The sequence below is a fragment of the Saccopteryx bilineata genome, chromosome 11 (assembly GCF_036850765.1).
Source record: "Saccopteryx bilineata isolate mSacBil1 chromosome 11, mSacBil1_pri_phased_curated, whole genome shotgun sequence".
NCBI classification, from domain to species: Eukaryota; Metazoa; Chordata; class Mammalia; order Chiroptera; family Emballonuridae; genus Saccopteryx; species Saccopteryx bilineata.
The window spans coordinates 56639847-56659828 of NC_089500.1; the positions used below are offsets into that span (position 1 = coordinate 56639847).

The following is a 19982-nucleotide window of genomic DNA, read 5'->3' on the forward strand; positions in this document are numbered from 1 at the left end:
TCTTGGCTACAGGAGGGGAAGAGAGAGACAGAGAGGAAGGAGAGGGGGGTGGAGAAGCAAATGGGTGCTTCTCCTATGTGCCCTGGCCGGAAATCGAACCCGGGTCCCCCGCACGCCAGGCCAACGCTCTACCGCTGAGCCAACCGGCCAGGGCCTATCACAGGTTTATATAAGTTTATTTGTTAATAGGAGATGTAGACAATATTAAATTAAATAGTGTTACAATTTTTTTAAAGAGAGAGAAACATTGATTTGTTATTTTACTTATTTATGCATTCATGGTTTGATTCCTATATGAACCCTGACAGGGGATCGAATCCTCAACCTTGGGGTATTGGGATGACACTCTAATCAACTGGGCTACCTAGCCAGGGCCAAATTAAATATTTCTAAGATAAAGTGAGGATTGATATAATTAGAATAAATGTTTTATAATGTGATAAATATATTTTACCTGCCTTACAGATTAAAGCATACCAAACCTGAAATAAAACACGTGAAATTTACGTCCATGCATTTCATCCAAGAAAGTCTGGTGACCTACAAAACATTCTAGTTCCATTTAAAAGAATATGTGTTACCAGCCTATATCACTTCTGGTGTTCTGAGTTCTGAGCATCCCGTTTCTAACACCAAGTTTTTCCACTAACAGAAATATGTTTCAGACAGGGAAGGCAGGAAGCTTTGTGAGTTTCTAGAGTTAATATTTCAATCTGTCTCTTAGTTTCAGACTTGTGGGTTTTTTTTACCTGGGTAATACCCTATATTCATATCTGAGAGAAGCTTTGTCAAGTGCAGAAAGATCACTGTGCATGAGGGCTCATCAGATTTGGAAGAATCCATATACAAGTTAAGTATCTGGAAATGAAAACTTTTTTTTCCTGAAGTTAGAAGCAGGGAGGCAGTCAGACAGACTCCCACATGCACCCAACTGGGATCCACCCAGCATGCCCACCAGGGGGCGATGCTCTGCCCATCTGGGGCATTGCTCCAATGTGTCTGGAGCCATTCTAGCGCCTGAGGCAGAGGCCATGGAGCCGTCCTCAGCGCCCAGGCCAACTTTGCTTCAATGGAGCCTTGGCTGCAGGAGGGGAAGAGAGAGATAGAGAAGAAAGAGAGGGGGAAGGGTGGAGAGGCAGATGGGCACTTTTTCTGTGTGCTCTGGCTGGGAATCAAACCCGGGACTTCCGCACACCAGGCCTACACTCTACTGCTGAGCCAACCGGCCAGGGCCCTGGAAATGAAAACTTATAAAACTACTCATACCCCTTGGAAGATCTCCATGTGTCTCCAGAGGTGTGCATATCTCATTTGAAGTTCAAATGTCCTAGGACACTTACCTTACTGCACTTTATAAGAAAATGAGAGTGTGTTATGTCCTGGCCCAGTGGTCAGCAAACTCATTAGTCAACAGAGCCAAATATCAACAGTATAATGATTGAAATTTCTTTGGAGAGCCAAATTTTTTAAACTTAAACTATATAGGCAGATACATTCCTTATCGAGGTAGCGCCCGCACGTGGTATTTTGTGGAAGAGCCACACTCAAGGGGCCAAAGAGCCTCATGTGGCTCGCAAGCCGTGGTTTGCCAACCATTGTGCTGGCCTATCTCTACTTTATTCAACTACCAGCTTCTTGCAAGTAGGGGCTCTTCCTGTTACCTTTGCATTCCTGACCGTACCTCACAGAATGCCTGGCACAGAGCAGGCTAGTGCTTACCCATAACTATGGGCTGCACACTCGAATTCCCACTGGGGCCAGAAAGAGGATTTGAATGAGCAAAGCAAGCCAGGTGAGACCAGAGGGCACAGGGAAGCTATGTGGCCCGGATGGGCGGATCCTGTTCACAGATCACTGGGGATGACATTGAAACCACGCGAGCACCACAGCAGCAGATGTTATGAAGAAATGTGTGTGGATCTTGGAAAAGTTGCCTGAGGAGGTGACACTTAGTTTGCAAAGCTGAGACCAGCAGGACCCATGGGTGGGAGGAAGGCTTCTGGCAGAGGATCCGGGAGGAGGTCTAGGTAGGGTGATCAGGGAGGGGTGGCACATGGGACAGTAACAGCCAAACTGGAGACCCAACCCAAGCATGGGGTGTATGGGGCCATATTTGCCTTATTAAAGATAATAGGATTTATAGGTTTCAGGTGTATAGTTCTTATAATATATCATTTGTATATTGCCAATGTCACCCCAATAAATCCAATAAAAATCTTTAATAAATAGAAATAAAATTAGAAACTAGGTTTTACTCTATGAGCGATGGAGACCCCTTGAAAGATCTTTAAGTGGGAAACTGATGTTTTTCAGAGACGAGCTCCGGCAGGTTGGAGGCTCATGCAGTATTCAGGGGGCTTATGTGGCTTGGGGTAGGCCAGCAGAGGGCGTGAAGGTGTGTCCTGGGTGTGTGGGCAGGCTGGAGGCTCATACAGTACTCAGGGGGGTTATGTGGCTTGGGGTAGGCCAGCGGAGGGCGTGAAGGTGTGTCCTGGGTGTGTGGGCAGGCTGGAGGCTCATGCAGTATTCAGGGGGGTTATGTGGCTTGGGGTAGGCCAGCAGAGGGCGTGAAGGTGTGTCCTGGGTGTGTGGGCAGGCTGGAGGCTCATGCAGTATTCAGGGGGTTATGTGGCTTGGGGTAGGCCAGCAGAGGGTATAAGGGTGTGTCCTGGATATGTGGGCAGGCTGGAGGCTCATGCAGTACTCAGGGGGGTTATGTGGCTTGGGGTAGGCCAGCAGAGGGCGTGAAGGTGTGTCCTGGGTGTGTGAGCAGGCTGGAGGCTCATGCAGTATTCAGGGGGTTATGTGGCTTGGGGTAGGCCAGCAGAGGGCGTGAAGGTGTGTCCTGGGTGTGTGGGCAGGCTGGAGGCTCATGCAGTATTCAGGGGGGTTATGTGGCTTGGGGTAGGCCAGCAGAGGGCGTGAAGGTGTGTCCTGGGTGTGTGGGCAGGCTGGAGGCTCATGCAGTATTCAGGGGGGTTATGTGACTTGGGGTAGGCCAGCAGAGGGCGTGAAGGTGTGTCCTGGGTATGTGGGCAGGCTGGAGTGGGCAGAGGAGGGGGCTGGTTGTGCTCATGAAGTGGGACCTTGAGAAGTCAAAGGGGGAAACTGACCTAATACAGAAACACATGTAAAGAGGTTGTTTGCAGTGATTAACATGATTTTCTTCTCTTTCGTTCTCACTGGCATGTGATAACTGTACACACAGGCCTGTCAGCTAGAACCCTTCTGAGTGGTTTTGACACTCGGATGGAGGTGGTGTGACACCCTGACCTCAGACCTCAGCTCCACACCTGCTAGCCCAGCAACCTTGGACGACTTACCTGACTTCTCTACTGTGTCCTGTCAGTGAAACGGGGGAAACAATAGTACCTATTACATTGGATTGTGGGTTTTAAATTCAGAGAGTTAATCCATGTAAAACAGTTGGAGTGGGATCTGGGAAACAGCAGGTGCGCCGAGTTAGGCATTATTCTATTATGATTGAAAATCAGTTCGTGTTTGCACTGTCTTCCCTCCAATCTGCCACCGTGAGCTTAAAGGACCTTGACTTCGCCCAGCTCTAGTTAACACACAAAACCTACCGCAGAGAAATTAGAATGTGAAAAGAAGAGGTACCGTCGTCCAGCAAGGTTGGAAATTATAATAATTAATATGTCTCACTTCTCCTGAACTCGAGAATTCATCTTACACAATAGAATCCTTCCATGAGTGTCTTTCACTATGCTTTCCTTTGCTTGTTACTTGTTCTTTTCAGGGCTCCTGCTTCCTGCCCTTTCCTTCTTGTTCCTTGGGGCCTTGCTGAAGGGAGGCAGGCCCCTCCGCACACGGCCTTCTCAGCAAGTCTGTGCAAGCAGCTATTGTGAGGGAAATGAATGTATCACCGGCCTGATATTATTGAAATTTCAAGACCTTACCTTTCCAATGCTTCAGTCCCCCAGGGGGATGACTGCTGGGAACACCCCGCTTGCCTCCTGTGTGGCCGTCTGTAAAGGCATGGGCACAGCTGTGTGCAGCTCCCACCCAGACAGGACCTGCAGAAACCAGAAACTGTGGCTGTGGGTCCCAGCTGTTCACAGCTGGGGGGAGGCGGGTCTTTCAGTCCTTGGCCTGCCTGCTGTTTTGGATTCCATGTCTTGGGACTGTGGTTGTTGGTCTGTTCTTTGTGAGCAATCCTCAGAGACCCATCTATCGGTAAGGGTGCTTGCCAAGCAGCTTTAGGAGATGGGAGCGGAAGGCAGAGGACTGGCCTCTCACGGTCTTCCTGCCCCCGGTTCAGCCTGCAGAGGCCTGGGGGCTGCAAGTGACCACCTGGTGTACCAGGCTTGCGGCTGTAGATTCAGTCTTGGCTCACGATGGCCGGTCACTCCTGCAGACCGCCCTAGGAGCTGCTAAAATCAAATGCAGCAGCCCTGATGTTGGTCAAGTCTGCCCATCCAATCTGTGTTGTGCTGCTTGATGTTGTCAGGAGACATGTATCTCTGAGTCAGAATTCATTCAGATCTCAGGAAATAATCTGAAATGTGTCAAAGAGAAAAGGAAATCAGGCCCATCCCAGAGCAGTCTTATTGTTGAACTGCCACAGTGACTGTGGGTGGGGACGGGGACCGCTGTCACAGGGGGACAGTGCAGGGTGACAGGGGAGGCCCTGTGGGTGGGGATGAGGACCACTGTCACAGGGGGACAGTGCAGGGTGACAGGGGAGGCCCTGTGGGTGCGGACAGGGACCGCTGTCACAGGGAGACAGTGCAGGGTGACAGGGGAGGCCCTGTGGGTGGGGACAGGGACCGCTGTCACAGGGAGACAGTGCAGGGTGACAGGGGAGGCCCTGTGGGTGGGGACGGGGACCACTCTCACAGGGGGACAGTGCACGGTGACAGGTCAGGGAGGCCCTGTGGGTGGGGACGGGGACCACTCTCACAGAGGGACAGTTCACAGTGACAGGGGAGGCCCTGTGGGTGGGGACGGGGACCACTCTCACAGGGGGACAGTGCACGGTGACAGGGGAGGCCCTGTGGGTGGGGACGGGGACCACTCTCACAGGGGGACAGTGCACGGTGACAGGGGAGGCCCTGTGGGTGGGGACGGGGACCACTCTCACAGAGGGACAGTGCACGGTGACAGGGGAGGCCCTGTGGGTGGGGACGGGGACCACTCTCACAGGGGGACAGTGCACGGTGACAGGTCAGGGAGGCCCTGTGGGTGGGGACGGGGACCACTCTCACAGAGGGACAGTGCAGGGTGACAGGGGAGGCCCTGTGGGTGGGGACGGGGGCCACTCTCACAGGGGGACAGTGCACGGTGACAGGGGAGGCCCTGTGGGTGGGGACGGGGTACCGCTCTCACAGGGGGACAGTGCAGGGGGACAGGGGAGGCCCTGTGGGTGGGGACGGGTACTGCTCTCACAGGGGGACAGTGCAGGGTGACAGGGGAGGCCCTGTGGGTGGGGACGGGGGCCGCTCTCACAGGGGGACAGTGCACGGTGACAGGGGAGGCCCTGTGGGTGGGGACGGGGACCACTCTCATAGAGGGACAGTGCAGGGTGACAGGGAAGGCCCTGTGGGTGGGGACGGGGACCGCTCTCACAGGGGGACAGTGCAGGGTGACAGGTCAGGGGAGGCCCTGTGGGTGGGGACGGGGACCACTCTCACAGAGGGACAGTGCAGGGTGACAGGGGAGGCCCTGTGGGTGGGGACGGGGGCCACTCTCACAGGGGGACAGTGCACGGTGACAGGGGAGGCCCTGTGGGTGGGGACGGGGTACCACTCTCACAGGGGGACAGTGCAGGGGGACAGGGGAGGCCCTGTGGGTGGGGACGGGTACTGCTCTCACAGGGGGACAGTGCAGGGTGACAGGGGAGGCCCTGTGGGTGGGGACGGGGGCCGCTCTCACAGGGGGACAGTGCACGGTGACAGGGGAGGCCCTGTGGGTGGGGACGGGGACCACTCTCATAGAGGGACAGTGCAGGGTGACAGGGAAGGCCCTGTGGGTGGGGACGGGGACCGCTCTCACAGGGGGACAGTGCACGGTGACAGGGGAGGCCCTGTGGGTGGGGACGGGGGACCGCTGTCACAGGGGGACAGTGCAGGGTGACAGGGGAGGCCCTGTGGGTGGGGACGGGGACCGCTCTCACAGGGGGACAGTGCACGGTGACAGGGGAGGCCCTGTGGGTGGGGACGGGGACCGCTCTCACAGGGGGACAGTGCAGGGTGACAGGGGAGGCCCTGTGGGTGGGGACGGGGACCGCTCTCACAGGGGGACAGTGCACGGTGACAGGGGAGGCCCTGTGGGTGGGGACGGGGGCCGCTCTCACAGGGGGACAGTGCACGGTGACAGGGGAGGCCCTGTGGGTGGGGACGGGGGCCGCTCTCACAGGGGACAGTGCAGGGTGACAGGGGAGGCCCTGTGGGTGGGGACGGGGGACCGCTCTCACAGGGGGACAGTGCAGGGTGACAGGTCAGGGGAGGCCCTGTGGGTGGGGACGGGGGCCGCTCTCACAGGGGGACAGTGCACGGTGACAGGGGAGGCCCTGTGGGTGGGGACGGGGACCGCTCTCATAGAGGGACAGTGCAGGGTGACAGGGGAGGCCCTGTGGGTGGGGACGGGGACCGCTCTCACAGGGGGACAGTGCAGGGTGACAGGGGAGGCCCTGTGGGTGGGGACGGGGACCGCTCTCATAGAGGGACAGTGCAGGGTGACAGGGGAGGCCCTGTGGGTGGGGACGGGGACCGCTCTCACAGGGGGACAGTGCACGGTGACAGGGGAGGCCCTGTGGGTGGGGACGGGGACCACTCTCACAGGGGGACAGTGCAGGGTGACAGGAGAGGCCCTGTGGGTGGGGATGGGGACCACTCTCACAGGGGGACAGTGCACGGTGACAGGGGAGGCCCTGTGGGTGGGGACGGGGACTACTCTCACAGAGGGACAGTGCAGGGTGACAGGGAAGGCCTTGTGGGTGGGGACGGGGTACCGCTCTCACAGGGGGACAGTGCAGGGTGACAGGTCAGGGGAGGCCCTGTGGGTGGGGACGGGGACCACTCTCACAGGGGGACAGTGCAGGGGGACAGGGGAGGCCCTATGGGTGGGGACGGGGACCACTCTCACAGGGGGACAGTGCACGGTGACAGGGGAGGCCCTGTGGGTGAGGACGGGGACCGCTCTCACTGGGGGACAGTACACGGTGACAGGTCAGGGGAGGCCCTGTGGGTGGGGACGGGGACCGCTCTCACAGGGGGACAGTGCAGGGTGACAGGTCATGGAGGCCCTGTGGGTGGGGACGGGGACCGCTCTCACAGGGGGACAGTGCAGGGTGACAGGGGAGGCCCTGTGGGTGGGGACGGGGACCGCTCTCACAGGGGGACAGTGCACGGTGACAGGGGAGGCCCTATGGGTGGGGACAGGGGCCGCTCTCACAGGGGGACAGTGCAGGGTGCCTCACAAGTGAAGTAGAGAGGAAACAGAGGAAAAAGACAAAACTGCCCCAGGGGAGGTGGGGCCCTCTCCTGGCACTTTTTTTCCTTTGTTGGATCAACTTAGATAAGCTCATGTTCCAATTCCTTTTCAGATTTTAACCCCAGACTGTTTTAGTTCTGGACCCCGTGCCAATTGTAGCATTGAAAAGAACCAACCCTACCTTGTTCATTTTTTGATCCTTTTCCTTAGGCCAGGTCAGTAGGTAAGATGGTCCTCCAGGCTACGGAGTATGTCATCACCCAGCAAGCCCCTGAGGCTTATAGGCACCCTCTATTTTCACCTAACACAGTTAGTTCTACAAACATTAACAAACCCATGTTACCTTAGCTGACGCTCAGCCCCGTGGTGACGCAGTACAGCTATGTTCCTAGATGACATTTTAAGAGTGATGTCGCTTCTAAATCAAAGAGAAATGGGATTCCTGGATTCAAAGACCTTGTATTGAGGCGTGGCTAATCGGTAGATTCAAAACAAACAAACCTCTGGTGTTCCACAGTGACACCTCACACCAGACCACCTGGAAGTCAGGTCGGAAGGGAGAGCCAGTGCCGCTGCTGCTGTGGGTCTGTGGTTCTCTGCCAGAAGAGAGCTGAAAACACACCCAGCCCGACCCCACCAGAGCCAGTTAAGTCAGAATCTCCTGGATTAGGACATTAGAATCTTTTAAAAGCTCCTCAATTATTGTGATATGTAGCCGGAGTTGAGAAACACTGCCTTCCATAGAGAACAGTTCCTGGGAGGCTAGCGTGCACTCTCATGGCCTAGGGCAGGGGTCCCCAAACTACGGCCCGCGGGCCGCATGCGGCCCCCTGAGGCCATTTATCCGGCCCCCCGCCGCACGTCCGGAAGGGGCACCTCTTTCATTGGTGGTCAGTGAGAGGAGCATAGTTCCCATTGAAATATTGGTCAGTTTGTTGATTTAAATTTACTTGTTCTTTATTTTAAATATTGTATTTGTTCCCGGTTTGTTTTTTTACTTTAAAATAAGATATGTGCAGTGCGCATAGGGATTTGTTCATAGTTTTTTTTATAGTCCGGCCCTCCAACGGTCTGAGGGACAGTGAACTGGCCCCCTGTGTAAAAAGTTTGGGGACCCTTGGCCTAGGGGGATGAACTGGGTTAAGCTGGGAGGCAAAATCTTGAGGCTGGGAAACTTAGATCTTGCAAAAAATGCTCTCCCTCCCTTTAAATGAATTAGAAAGGAGTAAAGGAGGTGTGCTTTCGAACTTCTACAGATGATAAGTCAAGAAAGTGAAATATGAAAATATTATATATTGACACATAAATCTGATGTAACATGTTACTAAGTAATTTAGTTTATGCATATGCACACAGACTTGCTCATTGAGCTTTGTTCATTGAGCTCCGGCTATGGGCCAGGTATGCCATAAGGAAACTAGGAAACCACAGAGCCATGTTCCCCTCCAGGGGCACTTGGTATAATTACAGGGTCTCTAAACCGCGTGAGTTGCACTTTGAAACTTGTCCCCGCACCCAGACTGTCCTGCTGGGCACTGAGAGGACAGGCGGCTTCTCTCACATCGCCCTGACACAGACCACCCACAATGCCGGGATATCTGACGCCGATATCTGACGCGTCCACTACAGCCATTGTCATCAAAATTACTCGGAACTTTCAGAGCAGGTGGCACAGGCCTGTGTATGGAAGGAAGTGTCTGGGCTACCCTTATTTCATGGGTCACATTGAGAAGACTATCTGTTTGCCCAAAGATGGACTCAGGGTATGCTATTTCTCGTGAATAAGTAACAGGCTTGTAAGTACACAATGGTTGTAATTCTCTACAAACTAAAAATGTAGTGATTGATGGATTTGATGTTTACTTGTCTGCTCTGTAACCATAGATTTGTCACTGAAAAATCTTCGGCCTATACATCAGGAGAATGGCACGCACATTGCAAGGGACAGGGGCCAAAATGGCACGCTTCCGTGGGAGATGGTGTGCAAGGTTTCATAAAGGAACTATAATAAATATAGCAATAGCAGGAAGTGGAGGTGGTTTTCATGGGGAGGGTAAGAATGTGTAGCAAGACGCATAAGGAGGAATGGTAGAGGTTAGTATTGTGGATTGGAAGGAGGGAGGCTTTGACAGTAAGGAAGGAGAAAAAAAATTACACAAGAACCAATTAATTGGTCAAGAGAACTGAGAGATGACTGAAGGGGCCCCTCGGGTGTGCCCTTGCCTAGTATTCACGCCTCAGCCATTAATAAAATCCTTCAGTACACCTTGTTTTGTTCTAGTGTTTTGCTATTTATAAAATGCCCGAATGTGAGTTAACTCCATGAGTTCTCAAAATAACCTGACGGTGTTATTGAAATCAGAATGTAGGTAAAGAGAGATGAATGCTCGGAAGCTCACAGAGGCTAAGTGACTTGCAGAATCACACAGCCAGTGAACGTGCGGAGGCAGATCTCAAATTCAAATCCTGGGCTCCCAATCCGGCAGTCCGTAATGTCGAGATGCACAGCACAGCTGGGTCCTGGTCCCAGCATGTGCCCGAACACTTGTCCGGTTCCACAGATAGCGTGTGGCTCTCCGTGCCTTTGAAGTCATAGCCCTCGCATTTCCTCGCACTTGTGCGTGTCTTATAAAGATTCGTGCCAGTACCTCTATTCTCCCAAATATGCATAATCATCATAATAGAGTTTTGGGGTTTTCTAAAATCTAGATTTAAAGAAATTTTAAATTTTAACTTTCTATACCTGCTAGTATATAGCACTGGCATTTTATAATATATATTTTCCGATGTTTTTTAATCCCAGTCCATTTGAAAGAATTTTTCAATTCCCACATATCCCAAGAGCTAAGAAAGGAGATGTTGATCATGTTTGGTGACAAATAGCACGACTGCTTAAAACTCTTACCTTCTTTCTCACTTTAGGAAGTCAGACCCACCTCCCAAAAAAATGAATTAATTTGACAGAATAAGGAAAATATTAGAAACCAGAAAAGGATATTTTTCCTATAGAAGCTCGTTTCATTCTGTATACCATTTCCCTGGGATATCTGCCAGTTGTTAACAGGAAGAGTAATGTTACCCATTCTTTTAAAACTAGTCAGGTATTATGGAGATTGAAAGCCAAATGATGGAAAAATAACTTTCTCTCATGGCAGTAGTTTAAAGAAGCAGGGAGAGCTCAAATGCAGATATGTTTGATGACACGAGAAAATTCCACTGTGAGCAAAGAGTCAGGATTTCTGTAGGTACTCCTTAGAAGGAGGACTCTTTTTGCATCAACACTAGAAAGGAGAGCTATGTTTATCTATAAAAATGAGAGAACTGCGGCCCTGGCCGGTTGGCTTAGTGGTAGAGCGTTGGCCTGGCGTGTGGGGAACCTGGGATCGATTCCCGGCCAGGGCACATAGGAGAAGCGCCCATTTGCTTCTCCACCCTCACCTCCTTCCTCTCTGTCTCTCTCTTCCCCTCCCACAGCCAAGGCTCCATTGGAGCAAAGATGGCCCGGGCACTGGGGATGGCTCCTTGGCCTCTGCCCCAGACGCTAGAGTGGCTCTGGTCGCAGCAGAGCGAGGCCCGGAGGAGCAGAGCATCGCCCCCTGGTGGGCAGAGCGTCGCCCCTGGTGGGCGTGCCGGGTGGATCCCGGTCGGGCGCATGTGGGAGTCTGACTGTCTCTCCCCGTTTCCAGCTTCAGAAAAATACAAAAAATAAAAATAAAAAAATGAGAGAACTGCATGTGATTTATTTGCAAGCCCAGAAGTATTCCATTTGCAAACTTACAAAGGAAAAAGAAAAGTGTCTGTTCTGTTTTGCTGCAGGACCCATGCAGGAGACCATCTACGACTTCTGGCGGATGGTGTGGCATGAAAACACTGCGAGCATCATCATGGTGACCAACCTCGTGGAGGTGGGGAGGGTGAGTAAGACTCCTGCATGCCCATCTGTGCCCTTGCGTAGTTGGTGATCTGAAGTAAGATGAGAGGAAGCTTTCAAGTAATCGTTTGAGTACTCCAGAAGACATTTGCTACTACAGCTCCTCCTCCTGCATGCTGCACTTGCTTGTACGTTATCAGTAAACATAGTCTGAATTGCTTTCATTTGTTGCAATAGCAACAGAAAGGAAAGGCATTCAAAATTTAAAAGCAGTTGTTATCTGGCTGCATTGAGCACACCTCTAAGTATGAACGCTGGTTGTTGGGTGTCAGAAATCAGTAGGTGCTGCATCATACATAAGTACATTTCCTAATCAGGAAAATTGACTCTAGCAACTGTGCAGAGCTGGATTCAATCCTTAGGATAGAATTCTAGCATCTCCTCTTGCTTAGATTTTATTGTCCTGGTCCTTCACTGCCCAGCCTACGAGACAGAGATTATTATCTGCCCCAGGACTTAGATTCTATTTGAATCAATGATGAGTGCTATTTTTGTTTAACCAGGGAATTCGTAAATAGTTCTAATCCCAGGCCTGATATGCTGTAGGATTATTTCCAAAGTGAAATTTAAAAATGAGGTTGGCTCAATGGTAGAGCATCAGCCCAGTGTTTGGATCTCCTGGGTTCGATTCCCAGTCAGGGCAGACAGGAGAAGCGACCATCTGCTTTTCCACCCCTCCACATCTTACTTCTCTCTCCCCCTTTCCCACAGCCATGGCTGGATTGATTTGAGCAAGTTGGCCTCGGGTGCTGAGGATGGCTTTGTGGAGCCTCTGGTCAGGTGCTAAAAATAGCTTGGTTGCTGAGCAACAGAGCAATGTACCAGATGGCCAGAGCATTCACCACATAGGGGGCTTGCCAAGTGGATCCTGGTCAGGGTATATGTGGGAGTCTGTCTCTCGCCCTCCCCTGCTCTCAGTTAAAAAAAAAAAGCAAAAAAGAAATTTGAAAATGAGAATATACACAGAGGGCAATTGCTTTGTTTTACAGTAGAGTCAATGCCATGATTCTGTCCAACTTAAGAACCCATTACTTAGAGAAGCTAACTAACATTGTGAAACTTGCCCTCAGCAGAGGCAGTGTAGAGGTCAGCCTAGACTCAAAAGATTGGGGCAGAAACCAGAAAGGTATTTTTTTCTTAATATTCTCTATCAGTCTTAAAGAAGAAAATCTTGCCATTTAGAACAACATGGATGAACCCGGAGGACATTATACTAAGTAAAAGAGGCCAGTCACAGAAGGACAAAGACTGCATGATTCCACTTATATGAAGGACCTAGAGTAATCTAAGTTACAGAAGCAGAGAATACAATAGTTAGAGTTCCCAAGGGCTATAGGGAGGGAGATAAGGGGAGCTGATGTTTAATGGGAGATGACATCTTGGACCTATGACGTGCTAAGAATTTGAACTGAGGCTGCCACACAAAACCAAACCTGCAGAGGGTAGACCCTCAGAAAAGGGGGAGGGGTACGGAAAGGAAGACAGCGAGGCCCAGAACAGAGAAATAACAAAGAAGTAAGTTCATCCTCACTTAGGACCAGGGTGAGAAAGCACTTCCACTAACTCATGAATCAAAGTAAAACACCCTAACGGTAAATCAGAAAATATTTACAACTATGAGTCATAAAACCGTATGGTAAACTTATAGGATGCAAATACAGTACCACCTAGAACAGCGGTTCTCAAGCTGTGGGTCGCTGGAATGTGTGGCGATGGTTTTCCCTCTGTAATGAACCCGCCGGAGGGACCGTTCACTTTGCATCCCAGGCGTCCCCATTCACACCGTGTGTGTGCGGCTCGGCACACTCTGCCGTGGCGTTTGTGCTGATCCATCTGCCAACAGTCCTGTAACAAAATCGGCGGGACTCCCATGGGAGATTTTTGCACCGGTAATTTAAACTAATGATTTCTAAACATATTTAGTCAGTTTTTATGAAGACCTCATTAGAATGCAACTGTGTATTAAAAATCCAAATGAGATCTCATCGTCATGTAGGAAAATTATTGTGGAGTTGCTCTGAACGGTTCTTAGAACGGGTGATAAAGTGTTCTGGGGTTAACAAGGTGGAGACCGAGATGTTAACCTCTGTCAATACAGAGGACGGCAGGGAACCGCCTTCATCAGCGGTTCTCAACCTGTCATCGGAAAATACATATTTTATTTTAAAATGTATTATATAATAAATATGTATTTTCCGATGGCTTTAGGTGACCCCTGCGTTTTGGTCGTTCAACCCCCTCCGGGGTTGCGACCCACAGGTTGAGAACCGCTGGACCTAGAAGGATGACTATATTTTTAAATGTTGTTGTTAGAAAAGAAGACTAAACATCTAATTCAGGAAGAACAGAGTACAACTAAAGAAAGAAAAGCAGAAATAATAAATATAAGAGCAGAAAATTATTAAATAAAAAGCAAAGAAAAAAATAATAAAAATCAACATAAAAGGGCTTTAAAAAAATTAATGAAATAAACAGTCATCTGGCAATGAGAAGTAAGAGAAAGAAAACCAAAAATAAGATAAAGATTTTTTTATCCTAATCAGTAATATGAATAACTAACAATAAATTTGAAAATTTAAATACATTAGGCAGTTTTCTTGACAAGTACAATTTTCCAAAACTGACTCATAAAGAAACAGAAATTCTGAATAGACAATACTTATTTTAAAAGTGAATCATGCTTAAAATTTACCCATAGAAAAACAGCCATTCCTGCCCTGTCTGGTTGGCTCAGCGGTAGAGCATCGGCCTGGCATGCAGGAGTCCAGGGTTCGATTCCCAGCTAGAGCACACAGGAGAAGCACCCATCTGCTTCTCCACCCCTCCCCCTTTCCTTCCTCTCTGTCTCTCTCTTCCCCTCCTGCAGCCAAGGCTCTGTTGGAGCAATAGTTGGCCCGGGCACTGAGGATGGCTCTGTGGCCTCTGCCTCAGGTGCTAGAATGGCTCTGGTTGCAACAGAGCAATGCCCCAGATGGGCAGAGGATCACCCCCTGGTGGACATGCCAGGTGGATCCCGGTCGGGCGCATGTGGGAGTCTGTCTGACTGCCTCTCCATTTCCAACTTCAGAAAAATACAAAATACAAAAAAATAAATAAATAAAAAGAAAAACAGCCACTCCAAACACTACACCTATGCTATTCATGGAATGGATAATTCAAATCTTATAAAAATTATTCTAAAAGAAGAAAGAAAGACTGCTTCTACTTTATTTTCAGAGGCCAGTATAACCTGCACATCAAAAACAGACAAGGACAGAAGAACGGGGACAATTATAGGTGCCACCAATTGGGAAGAGATAAATAAGATGGCAGATGAGAATAGAGAGCCCAGATGTTGACTGTAGGCATATGTAGGGGATATGTAATTAGTGAGAAAGCATGAGCTTTTCAACCAGTTGAGCTGGGGCATTTGGTTATCCATGTGGACAAAAAAAAAAAAAAAAAGCCACCTCCATAAAACACCCTAACATGAATACCAGATATAAAATCGAAATATAACAAAGCTTTAAAACTTTTAGAAAAAATATATGGGGGAAAATATTTATGGCCATTTTTTTAAGAATGCATCAAAGATACCAAAACCTCAATGTGAACTTGAAATCTGTATAATCTTATGAACCACTCACCCCAATAAATTTAATGAAAAGGAGAAAAAAAAAAGGATGGGGAAATTTGACTGTATTAAAATGTAAAATTTCCTGTATGATAAAGGCTATAAATGACAAGAGGGGAGATTCTATGGGACCACTAGGTAAAGCATAAACACTTACAAAGCATTATTATATGTACCGAGAGTGTAAAAACTGGCCCTGGCCGGTTGGCTCAGCGGTAGAGCGTCGGCCTGGCGTGCAGGGGACCCGGGTTTGATTCCCGGCCAGGGCACATAGGAGAAGCGCCCATTTGCTTCTCCACCCTCCCCCCTCCTTCCTCTCTGTCTCTCTCTTCCCCTCTCACAGCCAAGGCTCCATTGGAGCAAAGATGGCCCGGGCGCTGGGGATGGTTCCTTGGCCTCTGCCCCAGGCGCTAGAGTGGCTCTGGTTGCGGCAGAGCGACCCCCCGGAGGGGCAGAGCATCGCCCCCTGGTGGGCAGAGCGTCGCCCCTGGTGGGCGTGCCGGGTGGATCCCAGTCGGGCGCATGCGGGAGTCTGTCTGTCTCTCCCCGTTTCCAGCTTCAGAAAAATACAAAAAAAAAAAAGTGTAAAAACTTTGTATCTTTCGATTCCCTCTCTGCTGGGAGACAGTGAGGGCAGGGACCTGGCCGAGAGCCTGAGCCCCAAGGGCTCACCGTATGACTGGCCCAGAAGGGGTCACTGAGCCTCCCCACCATCAAACTTCCACCTCAGCAACTGCTTTGTGGGTTCTTCTAAAGATTAAATGAGTTTCCATATGTCAGGTGCTTAGAAAAGTTCCTGCTCCATTTTGAAGACTTAAAAAAATAGGTATTAATGTAACCCTTATCTTTCCACAACAAACCTAAGACTACCGTGGTGTTCATAATTCTTTTTTTCCCCACTTCAAATCTACCTTCTTTTGCTATGAATCATGCAGTAACTAGTGACTACTGAAAAAGGAAATATCAGCTCCCCCAGAAAGCAAGCTCCTTTAAGGGAAGAGCCAGCCTTACGAACTTTTGGGCTCTTCCTCTGGGCACTCAGTATACGCCCAAGGAATGAAGGAATGAGAATTTGTCCAATTTAGTGTCAGAGAGCAATTAGCATAAGCCAGGTTAACTATGAAATAGCCAAGCTCGATATTTTATCTGTTTTCATGTACTTGTGTTTCTTCCCCTGATGTGTGTAATTAATTCTGAATTTTTCATTCATCTGACAAATATTTGTTGACTGCTTACATGCGATAAGGAGGAAAAGCTCTCTGGAGACTGTCTCCGTACTGTGCTTTCCCAATAACTTATATTTCTTGCAAGTTATCCACCCCAGAATGTTACATATTTGCATCAGAGATCACTTAAAATAATCCTAAGGTAAATTACTTTGAAAAGTAAAAAGTCACTAAAATAACTACTACTGGATTAAAAAAATAATAATAATGGCAGACATATATGTGTTGTTTAATTGAAATTCCAAGTTAGGCTGTCTCCAGACACAGTGTTTTAGGAGGTGAGCTATTTGTATACGTGAAACCTTTTTTTTTTTTTTTTTTAAGGAAAGATGAGGACGGTGTAGTCTTTGGCTAAAAGGTCAAAAGAAGGTTGTGAAAAATACAAACAAAAATAACCTCCCACCCTAAAGCCACCGTCTCCTGGATGCGGCAGGCCTTGCAGAGCCGGCTTTCAGTGTGGGTTACGGGCTTTAGGAACAGAGAGCAAAAAGGCCAGGCAGCGGTGGTCTGGGCCCCTTCCGGCAGACCTGTGGGCCCATCCTGTATAGCGTGCTTGTGTTGACTTTTTTGATGGAAACTATTCCTTCTGACAAATAACCGTGGAAACTCCATCTAAAAATGCGCAGCTGGAGGGGAGAGTGACTATTTTTCAGGTTTACCCCTAAATGGAAGCCCAAAGGTTAAAAGTAACTCAACAATTTTAGGTCTGGTAAGCTTTTTTTTTTTTTTAATCCTTCTAAACCCTTGTCAGGTTTGTGGGGGTGTGGTAAGTCCTGAAGAGCCCTCACCTGGTTTCCATCAGCCCCTTGGATGGGTCTGTTTTCAATTAGTAATGAATTTAATGGCCTCTGTCCTTGAAATGTCTGGCGTGATTTGGGGGGTTTTGACAAGAGGTCACATTCCCTCCAGGATAAGACGCTGACCTTATTCCAGGCTGTTTCCCATTGTTATGCTGCACATTTGTTTAGAGACGACTTCCCCACTTTCCATGCTTAAAAACAGCTACAGCAAACCACCGAAGAAATCAAAATGACATGGCTTTTAAGGGCAACAACCACCTACTTACATGTTTACTGCACATGGGTCGTCCGTCATGAATTAGGCATGAGTGAGCGGGATGCCCGCTTGCTTCCACAGACTTGTTGCGATTCATTAAGTCAGTGCTGGGAAGCCGCTTCCCAATTTTTTGCCCTGAAGCACTCGGCATCAGGAGGGGTAATTGCCAGCGCTGGAGCCACTGGGGGAGCCCGTCCCTCCTCAGCACCTGGTGCAAAAGGCGCCGACGCTGCACTTCCCTCCAGCGGTGTCCCCGGTACATCTGCCAGAACCTGTCATTATCTCAGACTTCCTTGTCACTGCTGAGCATCCCCATTCAGCCCGTGTGTTCTGGGAAGGGACCCTTGTCATTTTCCTGGCACCTGCCCAACGGCTGCACACCTGGCATTTTGACCGCCCTGGAATGTGTGGCGATGGTTTTCCCTCTGTAATGAACCCGCCGGAGGGACCGTTCACTTTGCATCCCAGGCGTCCCCACTCACATCGTGTGTGTGCGGCTCGGCACACTCTGCCGTGGCGTTTGTGCTGATCCATCTGCCAACAGTCCTGTAACAAAATCGGTGGGACTCCCATGGGAGATTTTTGCACCGGTAATTTAAACTAATGATTTCTAAACATATTTAGTCAGTTTTTATGAAGACCTCATTAGAATGCAACTGTGTATTAAAAATCCAAATGAGATCTCATCGTCATGTAGGAAAATTATTGTGGAGTTGCTCTGAACGGTTCTTAGAACGGGTGATAAAGTGTTCTGGGGCTAACAAGGTGGAGACCGAGATGTTAACCTCTGTCAATACAGAGGACGGCAGGGAACCGCCTGCCCTACATGGATGCCTTAAAGATTATTACCCATCCAGCCTGACCAGGCAGTGGCGCAGTGGATAGAGCATCGGACTGGGATGTGGAAGGACCCAGGTTTGAGACCCCGAGGTCACCAGCTTGAGCGCGGGCTCATCTGGTTTAAGCAAAAGCTCACCAGCTTGGACCCAAGGTTGCTGGCTTGAGCAAGGGGTTACTCGGTCTGCTGAAGGCCCACGGTCAAGGCACATATGATAAAGCAATCAATGAACAACTAAGGTGTCGCAAAGCACAACGAAAAACTGATGATTGATGCTTCTCATCTCTCTCCATTCCTGTCTGTCTGTCCCTGCCTATCCCTCTCTCTGACTCTCTCTCTGTCTCTGTAAAAGAATAAAAAATAAATTAAAAAAAAATTTTTTTAAAGATTATTACCCATCCAAAGAGGTTGACCACCTGTAATTCCTTTCACAACATTTGGCACTGCACGAGTTAAAGGTTTAAGATGAACACTAGACATCAGAATTAACTTTCTAATTCACATGCAAGAAAAGTGTATTAAGATTCCAAGTGTCCCTTTCACGTACAACAAAAAAATATCTGCTTTTCTACAAAAGCCAGCAAAGCCAGGATCAAAGGAAGAAGCAAGACAGAGGCAAGGCTTCCCCTTTTATAAAGTGTGGAAATATTACTTCATAGTAAGAATAACATGAGCAATGCCTACGGCAGTGGTCCTCAACCTTTTTTGGGCCACGGACCGGTTTAATGTCAGAAAATATTTTCACGGACCAGCCTTTAGGGTGGGATGGATAAATGCACAAAATAAAATTATGCGACCGGCATAAAAATTGTGGTATTTTTAAATGTAATTGTCGAACTTAGGATATTTATTGGGCTAAGTTAAAGGAGGAACGGGCATGTCCTCATTATTCAGGCTGTATTTAAATTTGTTATTCTGACAATGTTTCATGTTATTTATTCTTTCTCTGCAGACCGGTACCAAATGGCCCATGGACTGGTACCGGTCTGCAGCCCGGGAATTGGGGACCACTGCCTTATGGTACAAAATAATAATATTGTTTTGCAAAATCGCTTGAGTTGTTCCAGTCCATGAGTTGTTCAAACCCGTCCATGAAAGGGAAGGGACAAATTCTTTTCAGAGGCCCTGCTGAGTCTTTTCTTTCTTGAACTGTCACTTTTACCTTTGATAGCTCTTTTTTTAATGTACGGGATATTTAAGGTGGATGCTTTGTAACCTGAGTAATTATAGTCCTAACTTTAATTTATACTTGTTCAACAAACACTCCTCTCCATTTCTATGTACTGTCTACCATTTAAATTAGTAGACAGTATGGATTAATTATCCACACTTAATTAGTGTGGATAAGTCGAGCCTCACCTCCCTCCACAATTACCCTGGGCACTGCCACCCTTCACATCACATCCCCACCCCCCAGCAAATTGCCCAAGAAATAAGGCACTAACCAAGCTGTCATCAGTAGAGAGGGACCCTCCAGAGAGCCCTCTGTGGCATCAGGCTCTTCTAGAAGATACGGCTCCTGCATGCCCCACTGAACCTTTGACGTTTTCTCTGCCAAAGCTCTCAGTTTCCCTCTATAAAAAGTTTTTTTTAAAAAAATCAACTAAAGAGCCTGATATCTTGTTCACACATTAACCCAAAGCAAGCTTTCTAACACCTTCTCAGCGCAATATAGCTAACATTTACTGATACACTTTCTGTATACCTGGCACTGAGAAATATGAAGATGTTTATATTCACTTGCCCTCAAAAAACATAGACTGTGGTAAGAGATAACCATGTAAACAGTCAGCTGTTACACATGAGGTCAGAATGATGAGAGCAGCAGTGAAGGGACCGAGTCTGAGGGGGAAATCTCAGAGGACT

At 49.0% G+C, this 19982-nt stretch overlaps 1 protein-coding gene across 5 annotated transcripts in view; it reads left to right on the forward strand.

Annotated features, from left to right (window-relative positions):
• The window catches only part of PTPRM (protein tyrosine phosphatase receptor type M), an 899870-nt gene that overhangs the window by 822345 nt on the left and 57543 nt on the right, over nt 1–19982 (forward strand). For all 5 annotated transcript variants that reach the window (XM_066246290.1, XM_066246286.1, XM_066246288.1 and 2 more), the window contains one exon: nt 11269–11366. In XM_066246290.1, the coding sequence (XP_066102387.1) occupies nt 11269–11366 (98 nt within the window). The remainder of the gene's footprint in view (nt 1–11268; nt 11367–19982) is intronic.